Raw genomic sequence first — 27,509 nt, 5'->3', positions numbered from 1 at the left:
ATCTCTCCTCCTCCAGTATGACAGACCTGAGACTCATCCTGGTGGCGGAGTTGCTCTCTTCATCAAAAACGCTACTCCTCATTCTCCATGCACTGCTCTCACTCCCCCACACCCCCAGGAATACCTCTGGCTTCAGCTTCCCCTCCACTCCCACCTCATGTTTATGTGGAATCGATCATCGTTTCTGACATCAAATCCTTCCTCTTCTCCAATGGCTCCATTTCCAATCATCAATTTGGATTCAGACCAGGTCACTCTACCCTAGACATGATACTTTTGCTTTCCCAACAATGGATGGAGGTCCTCGATGCCAGACATAAGATCAGAGCCATCTCCCAAGACATATTGCTTACTTTTGATGTGGTCTGGCTCCCAGCCCTGCTCACCAAACTCTGTTCCTATGGGATCCAATGCAATCTCCACTCATGGCTCGCAGACTTCCTCTCCTGTCACAGTCAATATGTAGATCTTAATAGAATTCTCTCATCCCCTCTCTCTATCCAGGCTGGAGTTCCTCAAGGTAGCGTTCTGAGCCCTGTTCTTTTTCTGGTTTTCATCAATGATCTCTCCGACTCTCTGGCAAATCCTCTTTTTCTCTTTGCTGATGACTCCAACCTCTGTCACACCATCTGTCATCCCTCAGACCAGCAAGCAGCAGCTTCTTCGCTCTCTGCAGATCTGGATATAAGCACAAACTGGTCCAACACGTGGAACATGTCTTTCAATCCTGTGTCTCAGAAAGGACCCTTTAAAACCACCCCCTCCCCCAAATCTACTTTCTCAACAATCCTCAAAAAATAAATCCTTTCATCCAAGTTTTTGGGCTTCACAATCTGCCATGATCTTTCCTGGAAAAGCCACATTTTCAAGCTAGCCTGTAAAGACAGTTGCCGACTGGGCATCTTCCATCAAGCAAAGTCCTTCCTTGGCACACCTGAGTTTCTGACCACAAACAAAGCTTTCATCCACAACCTGATGGAGTACGGCTCTCTGGGCTGGTGCTCCCACCGTTCACCTTTCTCAGCTTCACGCTGTGAAAACCAAGGCAATTAGGATCATTGGTATCTCCCGTGATGAGGTTGAGTCGGTGGGTCTCTCACTCCCTCACCGCAAGCAGGTCGGTGGTGTTGCTCTCTTTCTTCCGTCGGTGGTGGTCTTTCTGTCTTCCACCATCTCCTCTCCAGCCTCACCTCCCCTGCTTTGTTTGCGATCTGTCTCCCCCATATTTCCACAGGGTGTTCAAGGTCTGCCAGTAACCCCCTTCTGGTAAACTACCAAACTCAAGAATCACTGCTCACCTTCACTCTTTCATTCCTCTTTCTCCCCAGCCTTTGGAACATACTCACACACTCTTTAATCCCACTCTTCCCTCCAGGTCTTCAAAACAGCTGTTCATGACCATCTCTTATCTTTCCCCGTCCAAAACCACCATCTTTTCGACCCCCATTAATCCACCCGAAACCCACCTCCTTAAAATTTCGTTTTCCTTCCTGAAAGTCCCTGTCGTGCAAGGACCTGAAAGACCCTGTAGTGTCCATCATGTTTACCCGGTGTACCCTGCCCCATCCCTCTCCTTTCCACAGATCTCTTACACACATAAGGTTTATATAAATGATCTCAAACACACAAGGTTTATATCAATGAAGAAATCCAACATCGCCTTAATTATGCAAATGCAGACTTCAGGTGCTGAAGAAACAGGTGCTGAAGAAACAGGTGTTCGAAGACCGTGACCTCAGATCTGAAACTCAGCTCGATGTTCATCAAAGAGTCATGATCGCCACCTTAGAGTACATCGTTGAGCTGCTGCACCATATATGAGCTGGAGATGTTCCATCAAAGTCCAGGACCACCTCAGATGGAGGAAGAGTCTGCTACAAAGATCTCAGCACATTGAAACCCCATGACAACAACTGAAGATGGGAGAACGGGTGTGGCAGAAACAGCACATCGTGGACATAAACAACCACCAGTCGTGCTCAGAAACACATGTCCAAATAGTGACAGAGTTTGCTGATCCTGTATCGGCCTCATTAGCCATACACGGACCCACAGACAAAATTGACAATAAACATCCTTGACACTGAGGGATAGCTAATTATTTACTGTAATTTAGTAATTTAGTAGAAGTAGAAGTTATAGTAGTCGTAGTCAATTAATATTCTGATACAAGAAGAGGATCAAGAAGAAGAAGGGTGGGAAGTGGAGTAGCAGAAGTATGGAACAGCAGAAGAAAATAAACAGAAAAAAATAGAACAATAACTTTGCTGTAATTGAAATTTGTCAAAGTGGCACAAACCAAAAACCTCCAATGGCATATTGGTTGGAGCATCCTCTCTCAGTCTGGGAGGTGGATGTTTAGATCTGCTGACCATGATTGCTGCCTTCCTACTTGTTACTTGATGCTCAGCATTAAGAAGATTGAGCACAAACAAACACTGTGGATTGGCGTCCCATGAGGAAGGGGAAGGTGGAGAGGGAGTTTGGAGATTTCTCTTTAATTTCCCTGCCGACTGTGGAGAGAAAAGCGATGTCACATCGATGGTGTTGCTGGTATCCAGAGTGTCCTGGGAAGTTCTGCCACTTTTACAAGGTCAGCGGCTATGTTCGTCTGAAGTCAAGTGTGGGATTGCTTCATGTATTTGTCTGCAAGTGTGTGCATGATTTGTGCATCAGCCCCTCCCTAAGCCTGAGCCAAGGTAAAACAAAGGGGAAAAGTTATCCTCACACGAACATTTAAACTGTGCAAAGTTACAAAGTTCCTTGCTCCTCCCCAAGGATGAAAGACCGGTTGCTTGGTGTTGGACAGTGTCATGCCAAGGAAGAGGACAGTGATATATCTTCATCCATTTTTCATTATCACGCGATCACAAGTACTCAACCACAAGCTTACAATTCCCAGCTGAACTTTCAGGTGACACAGTTCATGATTATAAAATGAAGGTGAAATTTTCACACGTCGTGGAGACAAATATACGGTATTTAAATGTTAAACCACATTTAAACAATTTATCATTCAACGACATAAGGGAGCCAAAATAACGTGTAGACAGAGAAACGAGAAGTAAGGTATGACAATTTTGGGGGGAAAAAAGACAACTCACAGCCATATAAACACTTGTTCCGACGTAGGTCTTGGCAATCGAGTTCACAAGCTGCAAAAAAAGAACCGGCACGTTACATTGTTATCAGGTATTATCACTTTACAGTGACCTTATGAGACAAAATACCGCAACGTGATCTAGCATTTTATGGATGGAGCTGAGCAGTTCTGCAAGCACTTTCCTGCTTACACACTTCCGCCAGTTTTTTTTTCTTCTATTTTTTGTATACACTGTCGAGGCTCGTATGAGAGCATACACACAGAATGTACAACAAGGGGAGCAGGAGACAAGAGGGGTGGGAGAGGGAAGGAAAAGTGTGGAACAGAGACATGAGGAGATATGTGGAAGGGAGAGGGATGGGGTGTAGTACACAGGGTAAACAAGATGGACACGACAGGGACTTTCAGATCCTTACATGACATGGACTTACAGGAAGGAAAGTAGGGAATTTGAAGGAGGTGAGGTTTGGGTGGATAAGTGGGGTAGAAAACATCGTGGTTTTGGATGTGGAAAGATAAGAGATGGTCATGAACAGCTGTTTTGAAGACCTGGAGGGAAGAGTGGGATTGACGAGAGTGTGGGAGTTTGTTCCAAAGGTGGGAAAAAAGAGGAATGAAAGAGTGAAGGTGAGCAGTGATTCGTGATTTTGGTAGTTTTGCCAGAAGAGGGTTGCTGGCGGACCTTGAGCACCCTGCGAAATAAGGTGGGGGGGGGGGACATATCTCAGGCAGAGCAGGGGAGGCGTGGCCAAAGAGGAGACAGAAGAAGACAGAAAGAATACCGACCTGTCTGTGGTGGGAGAGTGAGAGACCCAAAGACTCAATCTCATCACGGGAGATACCAATGATCCTAAATGCCTTGACTTTCACATCATAAAGCCGAGAAAGGTGAGAGGCAGGAGCACCAGCCTGGAGGGGAGAGCAGTACTCCATCAGGCTGTGAACAAAAGCTTTGTTTGTGGTCGGGAGCTCAGGTGTGCCAAGGATCAGGACTTTGTACGATGGAGGATTCCCAGTTGGCGACTGGCTTTGGAGGCCAGCTTGGAAATGTGGCTTTCCAAGGAAGGATCATGGCAGCAAGTGAGACCCAGAAGCTTGAAAAAAAGGACTTCTTCAAGAGGATTGTTGAGAAAGTAGATTTGGGGGGGGGGGGTTCCAGATGGTCCTTTCGTCGAGACAAAGTGAGAGTGTGAGATTCGTCAGGATTGAAAGACGTGTTCCACGTGTTGGACCAGTTTGTGATTTTGTCCAGATCTGCAGAGAGCGAAGAAGCTGCTGCTTGCCGGTCTGAGGGAAAATAGATGGTACGGCAGAGGGTGGCGTCATCAGCAAAGGGATAAAGAAGATTTTCCAGAGAGACAGAGAGATCATTGATGAAAACCAGAAAAAGGACAGGGCCCAGAACACTGCCTTGAGGAACTCCAGGCTGGACAGGAAGAGGGGATAAGAGGACTCGATTAAGGGCCACACTTTGGCTGTGACAGGAGAGGAAGTCTGCGATCCATGAGTGGATATGGCCTTGGATTCCACAGGAAGAAAGTTGAGTGAGCAGGGCAGGGTGCCAGACCATATCAGAAAGCACGCGATATGTCTAGGGATATGGCTCTGATCTTGTCTGGCATTGAGGATCTCCATCCATCATTGGGAGAGCAGAAGAAGCATATCCATGGTAGAATGACCTGGTCTGAATCCAAACTGATGATCGGAAGTCAAGCCATTGGAGTCGAGGAAGGATTTAATATCTGAAGCAATGATAGATTCCAAAACCTTGCTGATAAGTAAATGCTGTGTTGCAATTCAACACAGTGCAGGAACCCCAATGATGAAGGTGTGGCTTTATCCTGACACTAAAATTCCATGTTTCGGCACGTGGATGGAAATGAGTTGCGAATTGGATCTAAAACTAGAAAATAGAATTTTACAGTAATGCATCAATGGATATGCCTCTGCCCACGTTATAGGTCAACTTACTGTAATAGTTCATCGAGAGAGAGAGAGAGACAGAGAGACAGAGAGACAGAGAGACAGAGAGACAGAGAGACAGAGAGACAGAGAGACAGAGAGACAGAGAGACAGAGAGACAGAGAGACAGAGAGAGAGAGAGAGAGAGAGAGAGAGAGAGAGACAGAGAGAGAGAGAGAGAGAGAGAGAGAGAGAGAGAGAGAGAGAGAGAGAGAGAGAGAGAGATAGATGAGTAGAAGAGAGAACATCAGATGATTCTAGCTCATAATGGTCTGCAAAATTATTTTCAAAACTCACGTGACCTTTGAGCTGTTCAATTTAAAATAGATTCAGTTATTCTTTGTGTTACATTCCATACATGTGTCAAGTATGGTTGAAATCTCTTGAGTGGCTCAGAAGTTTTTTTTTTTTTTGTATACCTTGTTGAGGCTCGTATGAGAGCTAACACACAACTCACAGCAAGGGGGCATGAGATAAGAGGGGCGGGAGTGGGAGGGACAAAACAGTGGGGAACAGACACATTCGGTGAACTGTTGAAGGGAGAGGGATGGGGATGGGACGGGGAATATAGCGAAGAGAAGATGGACATTACAGGGACTTTCAGGAAGGAAAGCAGGGGAATTGAAGGAAGTGGGCTTGGGTGGATTATCGGGGGTAGAAAAGATCGAGGATTTGGATGGGGGATGATAAGAGGTGGTGGTGAACAGCTGTTTTGAAAGCCTGGAGGGAAGAATGGGAATGAACAGAGTGAGGGAGTTGATTCCAAAGGCAGGAAAAAAGAGGAATGAAAGAGTGAAGGTGAGCAGTGATTCGTGATTTTGGTAGTTTTACCAGAAGGGGGTTGTTGGCGGACCTTGAGCGCCCTGTGGAAATGTGGTGGGGACAAATCGCAGAGAGAGCAGGGGGGGCAAGGGTGGAGAGGACTTGGCAGAAGACAGAAAGACCACCGACCAACCTGCGGTGATTGAGTGAGAGGCCCAAAGACTCAGCTTCATTGCGGGAGATGCCGATGATCTTAAATGCCCTGGTTTCGACAGCGTTAAGCCGAGAAAGGTGGGAGGCAGGAGCACCAACCCAGAGGGGAGAGCAGTACTCCATCAGGCTACGGATAAAAGCTTTGTAAGTGGTCAGGAGCTCAAGAGGGCCGAGGAAGGACTTTGCACGACGGAGGATTCCCAGTCGGCGACTGGTTTTTGAGGCGAGGTTGGAAATGTGACTTTCCCAGGAAAGGTCATGGCAGATCGTGAGACCCAGAAGCTTGAAAGAAAAGACTTCTTCCAGAGGATTGTTGAGAAAGTGGATGGGGGGTTTTTCTAAACGGTCCTTTCGAAGAGACATAGTGAGAGTGTGAGATTTGTCTGGATTGAAAGACATGTTCTACGTGTTGGACCAGTTTGTGATTTTATCCAGATCTGCAGTGAGCGAAGAAGCTGCTGCTTGCCGGTCTGAGGGATGACAGATGGTACGGCAGAGGGTGGAGTCGTCGACAAAGAGAAATAGAGGATTTTCCAGAGAGTCGGAGAGATCATTGATGAAAACCAGAAAAAGAACAGGGCCCAGATCACTACCTTGAGGAACTCCAGCCTGGACAGGCAGAGGGGATGAAAGAACTCCATTTAGGGCCGTTTACACGTTGACTGCGATAGGAGAGGAAGTCTGCGAGCCATGAGTGGAGATGGCCTTGAATACCATGGGAAGAGAGTTTTGTGAGCAGGGCAGGGTGCCAGACTGTGTCAAAAGCACGTGATATGTCCAGGGACACGGCTCGGATTTCCTGTCTGGCATTGAGAACCTCCATCCATTGATGGGAGAGCAGAAGCAGCATATCCAGGGTAGAGTGACCTGGTCTGAAACCAAATTGATGATCGGAAATCAAGCCATTGGAGAAGAGGAAGGATTTCATGTCTGAAGCGATGATGGATTCCATAACCTTGCTGATGATTGGGAGAAGGCTGATTGGTCTGTAGTTACAGGGATCTGTTTTTGCACCTTTTTTATGCAGGGCAGTGATGTTAGCAGATTTCCAAGCAGATGGCAGATGACCTTGGGCAAATGAGAGGGTGAATAGAACAGAGAGAGGGTGAGCAAGAGCAGAAGAGCAGGCTTTGAGGACACGTGGGCTGATGCCGTCTGGACTGGTTGCAGAATCTGAGTCGAGGTTTGACAGCAAGCTCTCCACCTTGTCAGGAGAAAAGGATACAGAGTCCAGGGACAGTTTGGTGCGACTGGGTAAGGTGGGTAGAGAAAGTGATGGGTTTAGGACACAAGATTTAGCTGCAAACACAGAGTTTAGACATTCAGCTTTATCACATGCGGTATCAGCAGTGCGGCCATTTGAGGAAAGGGAGGGGATGGAGGGGGAACATACACCAGAAACAGTTTTGATTAAACGCCACCAGGATTTTGAGGAGGGAGAGAGGTTTGAGAGTTCAGACTTGAGATGAGAAAGATGTTGTTTTCTGGCTCTCCTGAGGGTGGATACACACTTGTTCCGAGCTTTTTGGAAGGAACTGAGATTGCCCTCAGTTGGGTTTGCTTTCCATGAGGCAAAGGCAAGTTGTTTCAGGACAACTGCCTCGCCACAAGTTTCAGTAAACCAAGGGCGGGAGGAAGGGTAGGACAACTGAACACGAGAGGGGATAAATCTGTGCATGAGGCAGAGCAAGTTTCTTTGAAAGAATTCCCAGGATGAGTTGATGTTTGAGAAAGTAGTGATAGGAGACCAGTCTGTAAGTTTGATGGCTGCTCGGAGACCCTGCCAGTCGGCTTGAGTGAAATGCCAGACTTGACGGCGGTGAGGTGGTTCTCTGATAATAGCCAGAGAGATGTAAACTTTGACAAGGACGTGGTCAGAAGAACCGATTGGTGCGGAAAAATAGCAGCAGATATTGTCAGGGAAATTTGTCAAAATCAGATCCAGAAGAGATGGAGTACCATTGGTTGAGATCTGGGTCGGGAAGTTGACCAATTGAGTCAGTCCTAATGAGTCGCAGAAAGCTTTTGCTGAGGTGCCACGACAGGTGAGAGAGGTACCCACACCTAGCCAACTGGCGTGATGACAATTGAAGTCACCACATTAGAGGAAGAGAGAGTTTGGATGAGAAGACAGAAAATGTCCATGTTTTCGGATAGTGAGGTGTAGATGGAGTCATCACTGTTCGGTGGATGGTACAGTACATATATAAACATGAGGTGGGAGTGGAGGGGAAGCCGTAGCGAGAGGTATTCCTGGGGGTGTTGGGGAGTGAGAGCAGTGCATGGAGAGTGAGGAATGGAGTCTTTGATGAAGAGAGCAACACCTCCACCAGGACGAAGCTCAGGTCTGTCATACCGGAGGAGGGAGTAAAAAGAGAGAGATACTTGGGAGTCAGACACGTCTTGGGAGAGGAAAGTTTCTGTTAGGCAGATTATGTCTGGTTTGTCAGTGGCAACCTGTCTGGAAAGATCTGAAAGGTTTGAGCGAAGGCCCCGGATATTTGAGGTCCACACTTTTAATGAAGAGGTAGGGGAGGAGGCTTTGTGTGCAGGGGGTGGAGGGGGAGGGGGAGGGTAGGACAAGCGACAAGGGGGGAAGGTAAGGAGGGTTGTTGAAAGAGTGTGGGGTATTGCAGAATAGCTAGGGGAGGGGGCCGAATGAGGAGGAGAAAAGGCTCTGTGGTGCTGGGGGAGAGGGGGACAAGAGACAAGGAAGAAGGAAGTTGAGGATTTGAGGAGGTGGAGTGAAGAGATGGAGGTGAGAGAGCAGTGGAGGGAGGCAGCTTGGTGGATGAGAGGGGGGGCAACTTTGAGAAGGATGAGTGAGGGGGATGAAAGGTGGGAGAAAGGTGAGGGGGGAATTTTTGAGAGAGGTGAGAGGGAGGCTTGGAGGGAGAAGAGTGGGATGGTTGTGAGTGAGAGTGAGAGTGAGGGGGGTGAGTTGGCACTGAAGTTGGAAGAACAGAATGGTTGATGGAAAGCGAACATTCATAGCAAACTGTGGTTTTTAAAAGTTTTAGGTCAGAGATGCGATTTAACACAATTCTTGATGGATGCAATGAAGGCGAATTCAGAGAATGGAGAGAAGAAGCGCTGTAACAGTTGGATTTTTTGGCAAGGAATGAAGGAGAGTTCGAATTGAGAGCAGTCTGTTAAAATCGCAGAGTAGTGCATTATGAAACAGTAAAGAGTACCACATGTGTGAGAGAGGCAGATGAAGCATTATAAGATCGTTTTTGTTGTTAATATTAATGTTTGAGAGAGTTTTCAACAGATTAGGTCATGGAAGTGTCGAAAAAAAAAAATTGAGGAAGAAGACGAGGAGGAAGATAAGAGGAAGAAGAAGAAGCAGAATCGGGAGAAGGTCAGCATGTTGTTGTTGTTGTTGGGTATTTTTTTTATTTTTTTTGAGATAAGAAAGAGATTAGTTGGGAGAATGGGGGATGTTAGGAAAGTGGGGAGGATGAAAATTGAAGGTAATGGGGAGGATAGAAATTGAAGGTAATGGGGAGAAAAAAAACAAAAAAACAAACAAAAAAAACAATCGAACACTGAGTGGAACCGGTAGGCCTCAAGCCGAGGCCAAAGCCTCAAACACCCGGTAAGAACGTCGACAATAATACTCACAAAATAGCACGATTTTTGAAACAAAACCGAACTGGGAACACACAGTAACATGGAGGTGAGAAAATTAAAGAGTTAAAATGGGACAGATAACGACCGGAAACTTAACTTTGAGAACGTCAGCAGAGAGCCCTGAAGGAGACTTCTCTTCGCTCCAAACCCGGAACCGGAAGTTACAAACCGGGTTTTTTGAACCACATAAATGTGTTTTTTTTTTACTTTATGTAGTTTTTAACAATAACTTTATGTGGTTTTTTGAAAAAAAACACATAAAGTTATTGCAGTAACACGTATTTTTAATGAAAGGGTACTTGTCCTTTGGCCTTTGAACCCAAAATGTAATCAGTTCATCTTTGTATTCCCATCCATAGTCCTGCCAAGTTTGGTAGTTACTCCTTTAGCCATTCACAAGTTATAGCAGTAACTATAATCCGCTACCTTGAGTAAAAGGTCACATGATCTTTGACCCTTTGATCGCAAAATCAAATCAGTTCATCGTTTCATGATAATATACCTTTGTACGAAGTTTGGTAAAAGTTGGGAATGAAAATCTGCTACTTTTAGCAAAAGGTCACATAACCTTTTTACCCAAAAATCTTATCAGGTCATTTTTGGATCAGAGTACATACCTGCACCATGTTCAGTCAAAATCACTAAAACGGTTCAGAAGTTATCGCAGTTACTAAAATCTGCTACTTTCCGCCTGCTAAAGGTCACATGGTCTTTGATCCTTTGAACCCAAAATCTAATTAGTTCATCATTGCATCACAATTCACCTCCAACCAAGTTTGATTTTAAAAAAAACATCCCTTCAGTGGTTCACAAGTTATCGCAGTAACAACTAGAACGCCACTCGGAAGAGCGCATACCTCCGCCAGGCTGAACAGTTTACGTTTTGTATCTCACTGATAGGCTGGATCTGGATCCGGACCTTAACAAAAATCTAATCAAATTGTTCTTGTTACCTATATGGTGGAAGTAATAGACAGTAAAAACATACTTGTGTTTTTATGACTGTTCAACTGGAAGACAAAAGCCTCAATGAGGTTGACTTCAGGGGATCGCGTCATCTTGCACACTTAACAGCATCATGGGAAAATCCAGCCATTTCCTGGAACTTCCAGGCTGACTTTTACTTGGTAAAGGCTTCTGATTGGACAAATTGACTTTCAGTACTCGTCACAATAATAGTGAAAGGGGTTGTCAGAGACGGATGATTTGGAAAAGGGAAGTTGTGGATTATTGTCGACTACATTTTGAAGGGGTTGTCAAGTAAATCATATAACTGGAGCACTTCTGCATAGGAAGTCTTCTTTTTTCTTTTTTTTTTTGATTGGAAAAAATGTTTTTTTTCTTAAAAAGTGTTTTTTATCAAAGTTGCTGGTAGAGCATGAAAACTTGGTGGGTATAAAGACCAGCAATCGGAACCGAAATACATCCATGAACACCATAATTGGCAGGGAATTTACTCATTGCCTTCCCGTAAGTCTGTTGGGGATTTTCCATGGAATTTGGTTCATCAGATCTCACCTTGCAATGCTTCATTACATCGGTTCTCCGATTAAAACTCAAAAGCACGTTCATTGTGTGCATCACCTGGAACTCTGTGCACGTGTTTAACACCTCTCACTTTTACAAATATATATTTTGTCGACTATGTTCTACATAATGCTTTTATTTTTGGTGACACAGATAAAACTAGAAGGGCACTCGGTGGAGCGCATACCTCTGCCACGTAGTACCTGATCCATGAGAACATATCGGGCCCAATACATTTTTGAAATATCATACTTTTTATCGTTTTGGCTCTATCTCTCAATGACGAAGAATCACTTAAATAATTAAATACTTCTCGTATCCAGATTCGGATTCATATCTTCACAAAAATCGAATCAATTCGTCCTTGTCAAACACCCAAAGTGTCCACCAAGCTTCGTCTGAATCCGTCCACAACTTTATGAGATGTCATGCTATATATCGTTTTTGGCCCTATCTCTGTGGTGAAGAATCACTTTAAAAAGTTGTCATAGTCGGATTCGGATCCGGGTCTTCACCAAAATCTAATCAGTGTATCCTTGTCAAACACCGAACCTGTCCACAAAATTTCATCTTGATCCGTCCAAACTTTTTGAGATATCCTGCACACAGTCAAACAGACAAACAAACAGACAGACAGAAAGGGGTGAAAACACAACCTCCTTCAACTTTGGTGGCGGAGGTAATTACACTTAATAGGATTGGATGGTTTGTTTTGGGAATTATTTAATTGGACAGGAAAAACATGCAAAATACAAGTTTAGACAATCAAATAGTGAGTGACACACTTGGGCAGAATATTATGATACTCAACATTAAAACCCTGAATTACTGCAATTGTGAAGGGAAAATAGCGTTTCTATTAAATGACTGCTATTCTTGTACAATTTGAGGGAAATTGGTGCTTTGTTGAGGTCTTCCTTTGAGATCCTATTGTGATTACTTTGTTTTGCTGGAATTTTTACTTTGTGCAGGAAAAGAGGAAAAATCTATATCTCTATGTGTCTGTGTCTCTGTCTCTGTATCTGTCTCTGTCTCTCTCTCTCTCCTTTTACTTGATGCACTTATATTTTTGCAACACCTATCCCTTTCCCTTTATATCATAGTGCGCCAGCCAGAGCTTTCGCCCCTGATTCCATCTTCCCATGGCAGATAGTGAAGTCTTTGACTGTTGAGCCAGCCACCTGTATTTGCTTTGCTTTTACACCCTACCCTTCCAGCTGAGCCTTCACCTGCTCGCACACTGATTGATAGTGCCATCCTCTCCTCCTGGCTTTGATACTACACCCCACCACTTGAAATAAATTCAAATAAAATTGTGAAAAATACAATAACGTATTCTTCAAAGTGATCATCTCTCTCCTCTACTATTATACATAGAATTAAAGCCCTTCAGTAAATTGATCAACAACCAAGGACATGAGTATAATCTAAATTCCATCAAGCAGAAATAAAGATGATTAAACACATATGCATGTGGATGTGTTCCAAACATTTAGTGCAGCAAGCAAAAAACAGAAACAACTAAAACTGGGAAAACTAGAACGGCACTCGGTAGAGCACATACCTCCGCCAGTCTGAACAATTTACGTTTTGTGTCCCACTGATCGGGCAAATTTGCATCTGGACCTAAACCGAAATAGAATCGGCTTGTTCTTGTCATCTAACCAACTCATTCACCTAGTTTTGTTATAATTCGTCTATAACCTTTTTGAGATACCATGCTATATATCGTTTTCGGTCCGATCTCTCAATGGTGAAGACTCGCTTGAAAAATTATAGGATCCGGATCCGGATCCAGATCTTCACTAAAATGTCATCAATACATCCTCGTCACACATCCAACCTGTCCACAATATTTTGGCCGAATCCATCCCAAAAGATTTTTTTTGACATATCTTGCTCACAAACAGACAGACAGGGGTGAAACATAACCTCCGTCCACCTTCGGTGGTGGAGGTAATAATAACAAGATTGAAGTGCAATTTGTACGTCACAGTGGGCTAAATCAATGCACACTGAAAGCAGGGTAAAGAAGAAATAAATAAACAATAAAAGAATCAACTTTACTTTGGTACACCAACATAAAAATAAAATAAACAAAAAATACAAATACTTTTGCATGGAAGAGGGCTACATGGAACAAAACTACTGCAAAGAAACGTGTCGGGGAATTGTCAAGTAATATCTGTGCAGAACACAGGAAGTCCTGAAAACATGCCGCGCCTGAACCTCCAAACAAGCTCGTTGTGCCAGTGTTTCCTCTGCCATTACGTTATACTACATTGGCCACAAGGATAAATCAACAAACTGCAGTAAAAGAAGGAAGTGCATTGTATTCAAAAAAATATTCAACAAAAACAATTCATTTCACGATTACAATGGCCGAGACTTCAAGGAGCTGGCAGTCTGATGGAGTTGAATCAGGTGCATCAAAAACACAACCGTAGGATTATCCACATATTTCAACATTTGATCAAATACGAGGATTGTTCCAAAAGTAATGCCCCCCTCCCCCCCCACCCCACTCACCCTTTTTCACGAGATGAAACACATGCCAGTATTGTTACTTTGTGTGGATGAAGAATCAACCCTGCTCCACCTCAGTGCGAAGTTTCACCCAAGATGCCAGCAGGTAGCGCAGCAGTCAGCGGTATCCAAAATGACATCTTCCAGTGAAACATGTTATAACCAAAGGGCTGTCGTTGAGTTTTTCACGGCAGAGAAGCAATTCAAAAATGGTAGAACATCTACGGTGATGGCACACTGGGTCGAAGTACCGCCGGCCACCGGGCGAAGCAGGTGAAGACATCAGAGGAAGGAAAAGCTGACCTTTCTGACCAGCCATACGGTGGTCACCTAACCACAGCCATGACACCAAACATCGTCCGATGCGGTGATGACACGATTCAGCAGGATTGATTCATCACCTCTAAACAAGTATTGCAGGACTTGGAAATTGGTGTAGCCAGTGTGCAATAGCTCGCCTACTCTTCATGAAGGACACCGTGGGATCCTTAATGTCCAGTAACTAATGCTGGCAGATAGGACGCCCGTTTAACGTCCATCTGAGGGACGGCACACGGCTTATTAAAGAAAGTTGTGATGGGATAAGACTTGGGTCTGTCATTTCATACTGGAGTCAATGAGAGCCAGCATGGAGTGGAGACGTTCTTGGTGCACAGAAAACAGTTTCAGTCATCATCTGGAAAGCTTCAGGCAAAGTGTTTTTGGACCTTCGCAGTTTAATTCGCCTGAATGTTTTTGGATGAAGGAAAAGCACCAATGGACTGTATTTCAGTGAAATGCCACACAATGACGTGAGACAAGCAATACGTCGACGGTGGCTAAGTGTGCTGTCTCAGTCTCAATGAGATGTCTGTTCTTCTCAATGAGAGGTCTCAGGGTATGATGTAACTGCACAATAATTCTCTCCCTCACAACGCCAAGTTGACCAATCACTGCTCGAGTACAAAGTTCCAAATGAACATCCTTCCAGTCTGAAATGGCTGCCTACCGAGTGAGTGTGTGTGTGTGTGTGTGTGTGTGTGTGTGTGTGTGTGTGTGTGTGTGTGTGTGTGTGTGTGTGTGTGTGTGTGTGTGTGTGTGTGTGTTTTGAGAGAATACATTGATAAATTGGTGAAAATAACCAACATTTATTTCCCTGAACCATTTGATTTTATACAATAAGAAGTCCACTTAACCATCTTTAACTACCCTCATACGCAAGGAATTCGTTGAAGGAGAAGAGAGCAGGATATTCAAAAGAAGGAACTGCACTGACCATAAATACATAAGAAAGGCTCACTGGCATGGCTAAAGAGAGTGCAGACGAATCAGTTGCAACTTCAAATCATCAAACACACTGAACAGATAGGGCGATCATAAAACGGAAACACCGAGGCAAACACAAATATAGGTTCCACAAATTTGGGACAGAAAGGTACTTTTTCTGGAGTGCGATGTCACGTTCTTTACAGGATTTAACCACGCCAACGTCAAAATGACTGCACAGTCATGCACTTGTGTGCCTCTACCAGACTGCACAAAGGCCTAATCCTATAACATTTGCCACTCTATGAAGTCTTTGGCCACTCTAAGTAATATATTCATTTAGAAGTAATTTAGAAGTCGACATAACACCGGTAAATGTCAGAGTGCTGCAGCAATAAAAAGAGATCACCATTGATTATTTGAAAGGGATACCAGGATGCTGTGCCCCTCTTCCAGACTGCACAAAGGCCTATTCCTATAACATTTGCAGAGTAATGCACTTGTGCAAAAACCTTCAACATCCCAGTCCCCCAAAAGTCACGGAAACACGTCAAAGAAAGAATGATCAGGAATGACGACGTAACACTTGCATATAATCTGACCATTCGTTCAAGTGGGAACACCTGTAAACAATATGGTACAACCCAGTATGGCACTACTTCTCCTTGTGTATGGCAGCTTGGTTGCTGGAGAGCTATCATTTCTGTTGGGGTGCAAATATGCTGCTGATGCTGTGCCCCTCTACCAGTACACTGGTACTCATTTCGCCGACATCAGAAGGATGATAGGCTGAGTCAACCCCACCTGGTGTTAATTCTTATTATCTCTTACATGAGCCTCGACTTGGGAAACAAAAAAAACCCCCAAAACAGCAGCCAACAGGGCTCAAATTCAGGATCCTAAGACAGCCACCCTAACCACTAAGCCAACACCAGGTTTGCATAGCACTGATAAGTTAAAAATAAAAGGATGGCATTGCTAAACATTGGCCACAATTATCCAATTCAGCGGCACAGCCGTGCCCTCGGCCAATAATGTTACCCCGGAGCCTTGTGCTGTGTACGAACGAAGAAATATCCAATTACTTTGTCGATATGTTACTTAGAGTGGCCAAAACCTTAAAGAATGCCGTGAAGTTCATTTAGAAGTCAAATTAAGTCGACAGAACACCGGTAAATGTCCGAGTGCTGCAGCAATAAAACGAGATCACCATTGATTATTTGAAAGGGATACCAGGAAATAGCAACATAAAAAGGGCGACAAGTGGAGGCTGTCCAGGCTTCTGTGATAATCATTTAAAGAACTCTTGGTAAGGAGTTGTGATGATGTGGAACACTAGAAAATGTTCCTGTAATCAAGTGTGAAAATATCACAGATTTGTCCTTGAAACCCAAACCGAAAGTAGAAAACATCTCAAAATGCAAAGCCCGTCCGCGTCCGCTTTGTCCTTGAACTAAACTTGAAAAAAAACCAGCAGCTTAAGGGAAAAAATTAAAAAATTTTAAACTTGTGTTTTCCATATTCTCATACGAAGGGTTTGTTGGAAGATTTAATGACAAAACTCAATTGGTAAAAAAAAATTAACAAGTTATGGCCTGAACAGACACACACAAGCTCAATGGTGAATCAATAAAGAAACACGGAAGCGGTTACAAAACCCGGCCGTCTCGCACTGACGCGCAACGGACGGCCTATTGCTATTTACTGTGAACTTTGCCCTTTGACATTTCGACCCAATTATTAACTAGTTATCTCCATGTTCTCATCATAAAGGTTTGTTGAAAATAGCCATTTGACACAAGGTATGACAGTAATGACACACACACACACACACACACACACACACACACACACACACACACACACACACACACACACACACGCAAAGAAAAAGAAAGAGAAAGACAAACGTAGATGGCACACTCGGGAAAGTCTGAAAAAGGAAAATTAATTAAAAAGGCGAGAAGAGCTGACAGAAAGCTGCATTGTCTGTTCGTGCACTAATTTCTGTGAGTCTCTCTGGGCTCTGCTGGACCCTTGACCCTCTCAGCTTTGTGCCAGGATTCACCATCTCCGTATCCTTCCCCACTATCCTAAGGCTGTGCATCTTAATGAGCTAAGAAGAAGAGTAATTACTATATCAGAAGATTCCACAACCTGCCTCATTCCCTGGACCCCAACTACACCGTCCTCCCCATTCACCAATCTTCTCCACATGCCAAGTCCCCAAACCGTGAATACTAAGCATTTCCATTCTTGATACCAAACAAATAATTATCACCAGCCAGGCTGTCAGAATTAGAAAATGAGATGAGATCTCAAGGGAAACGAAGGAGGAGAAAGAAAAAAAAAAAAAAAACAGGAAAAAGAAGATATGTGTGCGTGCTTGTTTCTTTGTGTGTATGTTGGTCCTGCTTATGAAAGGCAGATAATGGTGCGGAGGACAAGCGCCGGAGAAGACATTAATGCAAACGAAACAACAGTCTCTATGGAAAGAGTGGAGAACTCGATGAAATCCTTTCCCAGATGTTCTGTCGCCATTTGTCATCGATTCTTCAATCCTTGTGGTGGAGATTGGAATATGAGAAGTAACTGATATGGATATTATTTCTTGCATCAAATCTTTCATTCAAACAAAGCACCTTCAGGAGAGGAATGACGTTTGCAGAACCCTCCCCCCCCAAAAAAAAAAAATTAATTGATTGGACATTTATTTTAATATTAACATATTAGAGAGGTTCATGGAAGAGAGAATTTGAATTGACATTTCGATAGTCGAGTACTCTAATATATATTGCAGGTTGAGTGAGGAACTTGTGAAGGCTCGTGCCTATCGGCCCAGACATATTCAGCTTTCGGTCATTAATAAAATAAACTTCAGACAGATGGCAAGCATCGTTTGCACATTTATAGCTTCTACATCCTGAATTAATATAATTTCTAAATAGATGTCCATTAATAATAACACCTAATCTGGCCTGATCTCTTTCTTCTTGGAGACCCACCATTCACGAAGCCTCATGGAGCCGTGACGATGGTTACGCATTATCTGTGGCATTGCTAATAAGTGGTGCCATGTTGTCCACCATGTGCTTGTCACCACTACTTGGTGGCACCATGGCTTATTAATAGTATGTGCGTTAACACAAATGCAATTGTCATGACCTAAAAAAAGCCATGTTCAAGGGACTTCTGGTGCTGCAAAACACTCGGGTACCGGTTGGGGAAAGGGGTGAAAGATTTACAGGTTTGTCAATTAAATAAATGGAAAACGTATGTTCGTGTACATTGCTTGTGCTTACTAGTGCTCCGTTTATTTGCATGTCTGATGCCCATAATGCCCAAAAATAACAATCACACGCAACAATTGGAACACATTCAGCAGAAGAGATGTTTTGATGCGAAAGAAAAAGCTAACCTATCCACAAACCTGGCCCGTGCCACCATTTACACACATACCGCTCCAAACAGAAATAACAAGGAACTCATTTCAGATTATATTGTTGCAAAGGACTTTACGCACAAAAAAAAAAAAATCAATCTTACCATGATGCGCATCAAACGATGTGTCAAGCATGTACAAAAAGAAAGTAAATAAATGTGTGTCCAGAGACACATAATTCAGAAAAGGTCGGACACTGACTGTCATGCAAATCAAAAATATTTCAGTCGTTTTGGTTTGAAGGTTGAACGTGCTGGCAATGGACATTGTGGGAAAGGTGTGAGATAAGGGGAATGGAGTAGTACATTTGACAAACCTCTCACTGTCATTCATTAGCTCATCCCCCCTGTGCAGGGGGATACGGGCTTTTGCAATCGTGTGTGTGTGTGTGTGTGTGTGTGTGTGTGTGTGTGTGTGTGTGTGTGTGTGAGTGTGTGTGTGTGTGTGTGTGTGGTGTTATTTGTTGTTTTCTCCATATGTGTGAGTTTCAAAAGATGGAACGGAGTCCTCGCAGGTGTTGAAGTATCCACCTCCATTTCAGTAAGGGTGGTCATGAATCATGGACCAAGGTGTGGAGTTTTGTTCTCAACGTTTTGTTCCGAGGGCTCTTTTGAGGATCGTCACCGAGCCCCGGATAGCTTCAAAACTATAGTTCATTTGTCATTATATTCCAAGGGATGGTTTTAAAATCGCGGTAAGGTTCTTCTTCATCATTCCCGTTGCTCCAATGATCACCGGTACAATTTTGGTGTTCTTCAGTTTCCAGGATCTTTTCACTTCATTTTTGAGATCTTGATATTTGGTCATTTTATTGAGTTGTGCGTCGTTTAGGCCAAAATTGCTGGGAAATGAAGCCTCAATTAGCAATGCTGTCGTATTTTTTATACATACCTAAGGACTATATGCAGTTGCAATGCTTTGTTTTCTATGTTCACACTCGATGGGATCATCAGGTTGGACGTGAGCGTTACTTCCTTTGTTCTCAATGACTGCTTTTGGTTCATGTTTCCATGAGTTTTGGGGAACTGGGATTTTGAGACTTTTGCAGATGTGCCAGTGGATTACTCTACATACCTTGTTGTGCCTTTGTGTGTACAGTTGTTCTGACATGAGTTTTTTACATCCTGGTAGGTGGTGGCTCGTACTTTCTGTTTTTACCTTGCAAAACCTACACTTGTCCGATTGACTCAGTCCCACCATTATATAAAAGCCATTGGTGTAGTGTCCCTGGTCTTGTGCATTCATTCATTCATTTCGGTTTATTGGGAACTTCAAACACTGGACAAGGCAGTCTGAAGACTGATATTTGTCGTTTACAATGATAAAACAAACTTACAAATATATGTGTATGCATAAATAACAATAATAATAATGTAAAATGATACGAATATGTATATTATGCATGAATATAAATGCACACTAAAAATGCAAGTTAGCCAGAAATAGACATTTTAAATTACAAGAAATAGTGTCCAAGCTCTGTGTCCCCATGGCTCAAAGCTCGCTCAGCCAGGGTAACATGGAGCGTCGGCATCAGCAACAAGATCACCTGCACCGGGCCCGCAAACGTCAAGCAGTACCTCCAAATGCTTAGGGCGAGTGCAGAGCGCAAAGTGAGCACCACAGTGGTCCATGCGCCCAGGCCTTGCAAACGGGCCATGGGAGCGGACCTGTAGACGTAGAACAACAGTAGCTTCCGGCTCAGAACCAGGGACCATGTGCCTCCACACATCAACACGACCGATTGCATCCCGCTGCAGCACCGGAGCAATTCATTCGTCCCGACGGCAAGCTTACTCCGAGCGCTACATGAGCTCCACCTGCTCGGTTGCTCTTCCTCTTGAGTCTCGGTCATCGTACCGGCGTACTCCTTCCATGACCACACTTCATTCAACCATTCTCGAGGGTCGGACTGGTTCTGACGCAGCGATATTGTGGTCAGGGCCACGTTCACCAGATCGGTCACAGCATCGGCGATAGACTTGGAGAGATTCAGACCAAGTGGTTGGAACGGCTCGTAAAGTGAGAAGCGTGTTCGGGCATGGCCACCCTGCACACTATGTCGAGAGGAGGTCATGACAAAGCGTCTCGCATGTGGTGACGATAGAACAAACCCGGAAGTGGAAGTGAGGCAGCAACGTCATCACGGCGCTAATCAGCTGCCGATATCATCACGCCTATCCTCCTGAATAACAGCATTAATAATGATGCATTCTCCATCCCAGTTGAGCTGACCTCTTATTAGCCATTTCAAAGAGTCTTCTTTGTCTATACCCAATCCGTCCAACTCCCTTCCCTCTGGGCTGGTGCTCCTGCCTCTACCCTTTCCTGGCTTCATGCTGTGGAAACCAAGGCATTTAGGATCATTGGCATCATCCGCGATGAGGTTGAGTTTTTGGGCCTCTCACTCACTCACAACAGGCAGGTCAGTGGTCTTTCTGTCTTCTACAGTCTCCTCTTTGGTCTCGCCCCCCACCCATCCCCGCTCTGTCTGCGATATGTCCCTCCCATATTTCCGCAGGGCGCTCAAGGTCCGCCAGCAACGCCCTTCTGGTAAAACTACCAAAATCACGAATCACTGCTCACCTTCACTCTTTCATTCCTCTTTTTTCCCGCCTTTGAAATAAACTCCCACACTCTCTTCAATCCCATTCTTCCCTCCGGGCCTTCAAAACAGCTGTTCATCACCACCTCTTATCGTCCCCCATCCAAAACCTCGATCTTTTCTACCCCCGTGAATCCACCCCAAACCCACCTCCTTCAAATTCCTTGCTTTCCTTCATGAAAGTTCCTGTAATGTCAATCTTGTATACCCCATGTCCCCCACCCCATCCCTCTCCCTTCCACAGATCTCCTAATGTCTCTGTTTCCCACTGTTTTGTCCTTCCCTCTCCCATCCCTCTTGTCTCCTGCCCCCCTTGTTCTGCATTGTGTGTTAGCTCTCATACAAGCCTCGACAATGTATACAAAATAACAAATAAAACCTCTTTTTTATACCTTCCTGTTCATTTGTCGTTCTCCCAGTTGTCGGTGTATATCTGTCGATATTTCACTTTATATTTTCTTTCTTCTTTTTTGCTTTCATTGGGGCTGTATTCATTGCTGTTTCAGTTTAATGCATGAAATCTTCCATTCACACCTGTCTTTGGAAATTTTTTGCTCGGTGGGTGAGGGATACCTCCTCTGGCTTGCTGTCTGCGTGGTTGCATACAAATTGGATTCGGTAGTCTGTTGAACTTTTCACATCATGAGCCAGTCCGACAGATGTCATTCTGCCCACCACTTGGTTGAGTTCCATCAGGCCGCTACCTCCTTCTCATCTCAGTCGGTACATTCTCGGGAAGCATTGATTTTTGTAAAGCACTTTGTGGTTATTGAAGTTTCCCAATTTTGATATCTAGTTTGTTGTTTTCCATTTGTGGCCAGTTTATTATTCTGAAGCTGCATTAGAATACTGGTATTGCTAGTTGGTTGATGGCTTCAATTTTGTTTCTCAGGGTGAGATATGTTTTTAGGTGTGTCTGTGTCTGTGTGATATGTCTGTGTGTGTCTGTCTCTCTTGGCCATAACTTTTCTACCATTTGAGCTTTTTTCATAAATTTTTCAACAAACCTTTATTAGGAGAATATGGAGAAAAATATGTAATAATTGGGTCAAAATGTGTAAATTTAAAGTCATCTATATATTACTAAAACTCTCATATTATATGTATGCATATATATATATATATATATATATATATATATATATATATATATATATATATATATATATATATATATATATATATATATATATATATATATATATATATATATATATATATATATATATAAATATATATTGTTGTGGTTGAGGAAATTCGCAAACCTCCATTCAGGTCCCGTAGGTGAGATATCTCTGTAAGTACATGTGTAGTTAGCCCCAAACCCGTTGTTTAGAGGGAATAAATGTGATTCATTCGGGCTGCGACCCTTTAAGATAGCCGTTTTTCTGTTCTATCTTTATTTTGAACCAACCACATCTCAACCGCCATCACACAACAACCACCGACCGCAACGCCGCTTCACAACAACAACAACGCCAACAGCCACGACCTTTACCATCACGACTCGCTCTCGCAACCATCGCATCACCGCCATTCCAAGCGTCGCCATGGCCATCACCGCCACTGTAGGCCCTCCACCACCTTCACCTCTCCTCCTTCTGCGGCCATTCCCATGCCGCTTGTGAACGCCGAGCATCAGGCTGTCCTGGACTCGTGCGGGACGCGCGCTGAGCCGCGGGTACAAAGAGCGGCCTTTCCGAGGGGAAGTCGGATCAGGAATGATTCACGCCCACTTCCGATCCATCCAATCATTAAGCGCGGGGCGATTTGGCCCCACCTCCAGGCGCGTCGGAGTAGAATCGATATATGCAAATTCGAGGATCAGGGGAGGTTCACGCCCACTTTTCCTCCGTCCAATGGGCGAGCGTGGCTCCGCCCCCGAGTTCATCCTGATCCGGAAATTTGCATATGGTTTCTCCTGCCGTACTATAAAGCGCCGAGCGCGGGGCGAATTCAGTCAGTTTTCTGTTTCGGGCTCGGGCGAGTTGGAGAGGTGTGGCGGCGGCGAAGCGTGGCAGCAGCAGCAGTCAAGACGGGTCTGGAGGAGAGTCGGTCTGTCGGGGTTCGGAGTCTTTCGGGGAGCTGCAGAGAGGGGAAGCCGGGAGCGCGGTCGAGGCGCAGTGGAGTCGCTCGTCGCGGGACCCAAGCAAGCCAGCTATCCTCTTTCCCCAGAGCATCAACAACCCCCCCTGTTTCCCCCCGCGCTGAGATAGTGCGAAAAGTGGGCCCCGTTCCCACCCCATTCCAAGCAGTGCCAACGAAACCTGTGGAGGAGCGCGGAGTCGGGGCACCGCCGCGACATTTTGCGGCTCATCACAAGACCGGTAGGCTCCACGCGGTCTCGGCCCACAGGCCCGTCTGCCCCCTTGTCGTTGAGGGTGGCCCTTTTCTTTTGATTTTGAGTATATGTGTTGTAGTCGCCGTCTGTAAAGTAAAACTGTGTAAGTGTTGCCGTGTGCTTGCGTAGTCGGTAGTAGATCTGCATTGTTGTGTTCCTTTTGTTACATTTGCTTTTGGTGCATAATTGTTGTAATTGTATATGTGTGCTTTCCGTTTGCCGCGGAATAAATGTGCCTTATGTTGAACTGTTTTTCCCGTTTCGCTTCGTCTTTTCTTTAATTGAATCTCCATCTTACTTCACGTAAAGGGTTGGTAGTGGGCTAAATACGCCCGACAATTAATCGGAACCGTCGAGGTTGACGATAACACCGCTCGGTTATCCCGATAGTACGGAACGGGTCGCTTAAAGTGGCCCGTGTCCGAAGTCGACCTGCGGCGAGGTGCGATCGCCCGGTCTACCCTCTGTGTGGGTACTTAGGTAGGTCGAATTTGGCGAACAACCCTATCCCACGCGGGGGGCCGATTGGCACGATCGTGGTGAGGCCGAAAGGCCCACCCGTGACTAGTTCCCGGCGTTAGTCCGAGAGGGTCACGACGGAATTGTCCGTCCGGTGGGCAATGTGCCGCGATTCGAGTTACGTGGCCGCTCGCACGCCGGCGGGCGCGAATTCGCAACAATATATATGTATGTATGTATGTTCCCGAAAAACAGCCAAAACGGTACACGATAGCGCAAAAATTTTATGGCCACCTTACTCACCATTCTCCTGCGGTGTGCAGTATCAAGTTTCGTTCAAATTGTGCAAATAAAAAAATATTAAAAAATCAATTCCCGATTCAGTCAAGTACTATTCGGGAGAATTTGATCAATGCAAACAACCTCAGCGGTATAGTTCGCTGGAGCTATCTTCTTTTTTTTTTTCTTGAAATTATTTTTTTCTCATCAACCGCTGTCACAATGGGAACCCAACGGGTTCATGGGTCGTCTAGTAGTAACTATAAATAACCCATTATTTGCCCCGCTGCGACATGTCAAGCGCGAGACCGCAGGTATTTTTTTTTCGCCTTGTAGACGAGTTCCAGGAATGTGGTTGCTCGGGGAAAAGCGCTACATCAAGGAGGCCCCTCCCCGTAAATTGGTTATTTCTCGGCAGAGAAAGCGAGAAAAATTGTTCAGGGCTTCTTTTATAATTGCAGAGTGATAATGATACAATAAAAGTATAAGCGGTGATATAACAATTGTAGTGTGGTGAATACTTTGGCTCCTGGGAAGGAAATATCCCATGACAAGCATATACTGTATAAATCAAAGTCTTTGATGGTGAAGATTATTCCATGTGGCAGATTGCAGCACGACTTCGTGTTTCAGCAGAAGGTGTTTGCAATACTCTGAAGGTGATGCGTGAAACTGGTAGTGTCACAATATAAGCAGTTGAGGAAGAAAGCTCAAACTCGCCAAAAATTATATGAAGTAGCTCACAGTATGTTCTCTGCATGACAGACGATGATCCAGTCGATATCTTGCGAATGACCTCGCTGAAAGTGTGGTTGCTAATCTTTCCTCAAGAACATTAAGATACAAATTAGCACACAGTGGTCTCCATGGATATGTAACTGCTTCTAATTATATACTAGAGCGAAGTCGATGGTGCTCCATCGCAAATCCCCACGCTTCCCACCTAAAGCAAGGTTGAAAGATTACAAAAAGTTACACCAGGAATGACCCAATATCAAATTTTGAGTTTCATTTTTGTTTTCCATTTTGACCCCCTGTGACCTTAAGTCCCCACCCCCTGGGGCATGAACCGGGGCTTAAATCCAAAAAATCGTGACATATTTCATGCATCCCCCAATGTTGATTGCAGATACTGTACAAAGTTTCATTTTTAAAAACGTATAAAAAGTGCCTCTAAGGTTTTGGTATTTGACTTTTTGACCCCCACCCCAGAAAGAGGTGCCAAAAATGATACTGCTCTTGCACCTTGGTGCCATATGGTGATCAAAACTACAAAGTTTGGTGAACTTCTGCACAACCGTTTAGGAGAGAGCATGAAGGATGGACAGACGGACAGACAGATAGACAGCTGATTACAATATCCCTCATTTTTTCAAAAAGCATGACGATAAGAAGCAAAGTCCTGGAACCCATCATTGCTGCTGATGTCAAGTCTTCTTTTTCCTGACATCTGCCCATCAGTATGGATATCATCCCAGGTAATCAACAATGAACATACTCTTACTTACCTCTCAGTAATGAACGGAGCCCCTATATCTCAAAACCTGAGGTCAGGTCCATCTCCCGAGATGTATCCCAGACATTCAACATATTCTGGTATCCTTCTCTGCCTGCCAAGTTCGGTTCCTTTGACATACAAGACTTTCATACCTGTCTTTCTGACTTTCTCCACTTCCACAGTCGACACATTGCTATCAATAGAATGATTTCCTATCCTCTCCCAGTGAAGGCTAGGGTGCCCCTCGTCATCATTTTGGGCCTAGTTTTACTCCTTATAAAGCCTGGTGTTGGCTTAATGGTCAGAGTGGTTGGCTTAAGATCTTAGGGTCTTGAGTTTGAGTTCCTGTGTCGGCTGTTGAATTAACACCAGGTGGGGTTGCCTCAGCCTGTTATCTTTCCGACGTTGGTGAAATGAGTACCGGTGTACTGGTAATAGAGGGCACTGCGTCAGTGGCACAGCTGTACCCCCAGAGAATGATGCAACCAAAACCACAAGTTGGACATGACAGCCAGATACTCCTCAAATCAATAAGGGATCTCTCTGATTCTCTGGAAACCATCTCTTCCCTTTTGCAGTTGACTCCACACATTGCACCGTACAGTATTCCATCTCACTGATCGAGAGATCACTTTCTGCTCATCTGGAATTGATTATATGCTGGTCTGACAAGAGGAACACATCTTTCAATGTTGGCCAAAATTAAACTCAACATGGTGCTCTGGATGGACCATTAAACAAACACACCTACCCACGTCCATGGTCAGCCAGTGAAAGAGGTTCATTCTGTTGAACTTATCGGCCTCGGCTCACCACCAGTCAATCTCTTTTGGTCTGACCTTTACTCATTCTTTTCCTCATACTGTCATGGTGACTGCACGGCAGCAATTCAGCACGTCATTCCAATCTTACTTTAACCACACACAGCGTCCCATGTCATTTTTTGGCTTTGCCACTCCTGCACTGTTGAACTTTACTTCACTCGCACTCCATTCTTCTTTCACTCCTCAAACTGCCTGCCGATAGAACTCACTTCCCACATGTACTTATATACTCACTTTCAACATAAACTTTTTCAAAGCAAAGAATGCACAAATCTCTTATGTAATTCCCAATACCCTAACCTTACAGCACCCAGGCATTGCTCGCCATTAGTTACTAACCAACTGCGCTCCTTGTGTGTCACTTCATGTCATTTACTGCCTCTTTGGCAATAACAATAATAGTAATAATAGTAATAATAATAATAATAATAATAATAATAATAATAATAAGAAAAAGAAGAAGAAGAAGAATACCATTCCTTTCACGCCATAAAGGTGCATAGGGTTGCCAAGACAGTTTCATTGGCAAGGAGTACAGTCCTGGACGGGTCGACACTCCGACACAGGTTACCCCGAATGGTTATTACCCCAGTACACTGGTAATCATTTCGCCGACCTCGGAAAGAAGACAGGATGAGTGAACCCCACCTGGTGTTAATTCAACGAAAAATAGGTACTCAAACTCAGGACTCTTAGGTCCCAAGCCAGACACCTTAACAGCTAAGCCAACACCAGGCTGGATAATATTCAGAAAGTGCAGTGCAATTGATCGGCATTGATATACGTAAAGACCAGCAGGGTTGGCAAACTCACTTGCACGACACTGTACGACTGCAAAGGAGTATTCATTCAGTTAAACAAAAGGTTTATTTACCAAATTATTTTGAAGGAGGTGAGGGGGGGGGGGTTGAGTGGGGTGAAAATATAGTTTTGCAGTTCATTGACTTGTCGATACCATTGTAACATTTGCTACATGAATGATGTGAAGGTTAATGAGAATTTCATGAACAATATTGGTGCAAGGGATTAGCAATCATTGATTGTGTTTCAGTGATGGTATTCGATAAACAGTGCCGAGCTCCATGGT

At 44.4% G+C, this 27,509-nt stretch overlaps 1 protein-coding gene across 4 annotated transcripts in view; it reads right to left on the bottom strand.

The window, feature by feature from the left end:
* Positions 1-27,509, bottom strand: part of MAP2K5 (mitogen-activated protein kinase kinase 5) — a 307,732-nt gene that overhangs the window by 44,196 nt on the left and 236,027 nt on the right. For 3 of the 4 annotated variants that reach the window (XM_085849335.1, XM_085849333.1, XM_085849336.1), the window contains one exon: positions 3,105-3,155. The exons of the other annotated variant lie outside the window; for it this stretch is intronic. In XM_085849335.1, coding sequence (XP_085705461.1) covers positions 3,105-3,155 — 51 coding nt within the window. The remainder of the gene's footprint in view (positions 1-3,104; positions 3,156-27,509) is intronic. 4 annotated transcript variants of the gene reach the window in all.

Source organism: Eptatretus burgeri, chromosome 12 (assembly GCF_056783735.1).
Source record: "Eptatretus burgeri isolate ZD-2024b chromosome 12, Ebu_testis_v1, whole genome shotgun sequence".
Lineage (NCBI taxonomy): Eukaryota > Metazoa > Chordata > Myxini > Myxiniformes > Myxinidae > Eptatretus > Eptatretus burgeri.
The sequence above is the reverse complement of the archived record's forward strand: the minus strand, read 5'-3'. Positions and strand labels throughout refer to the sequence as shown.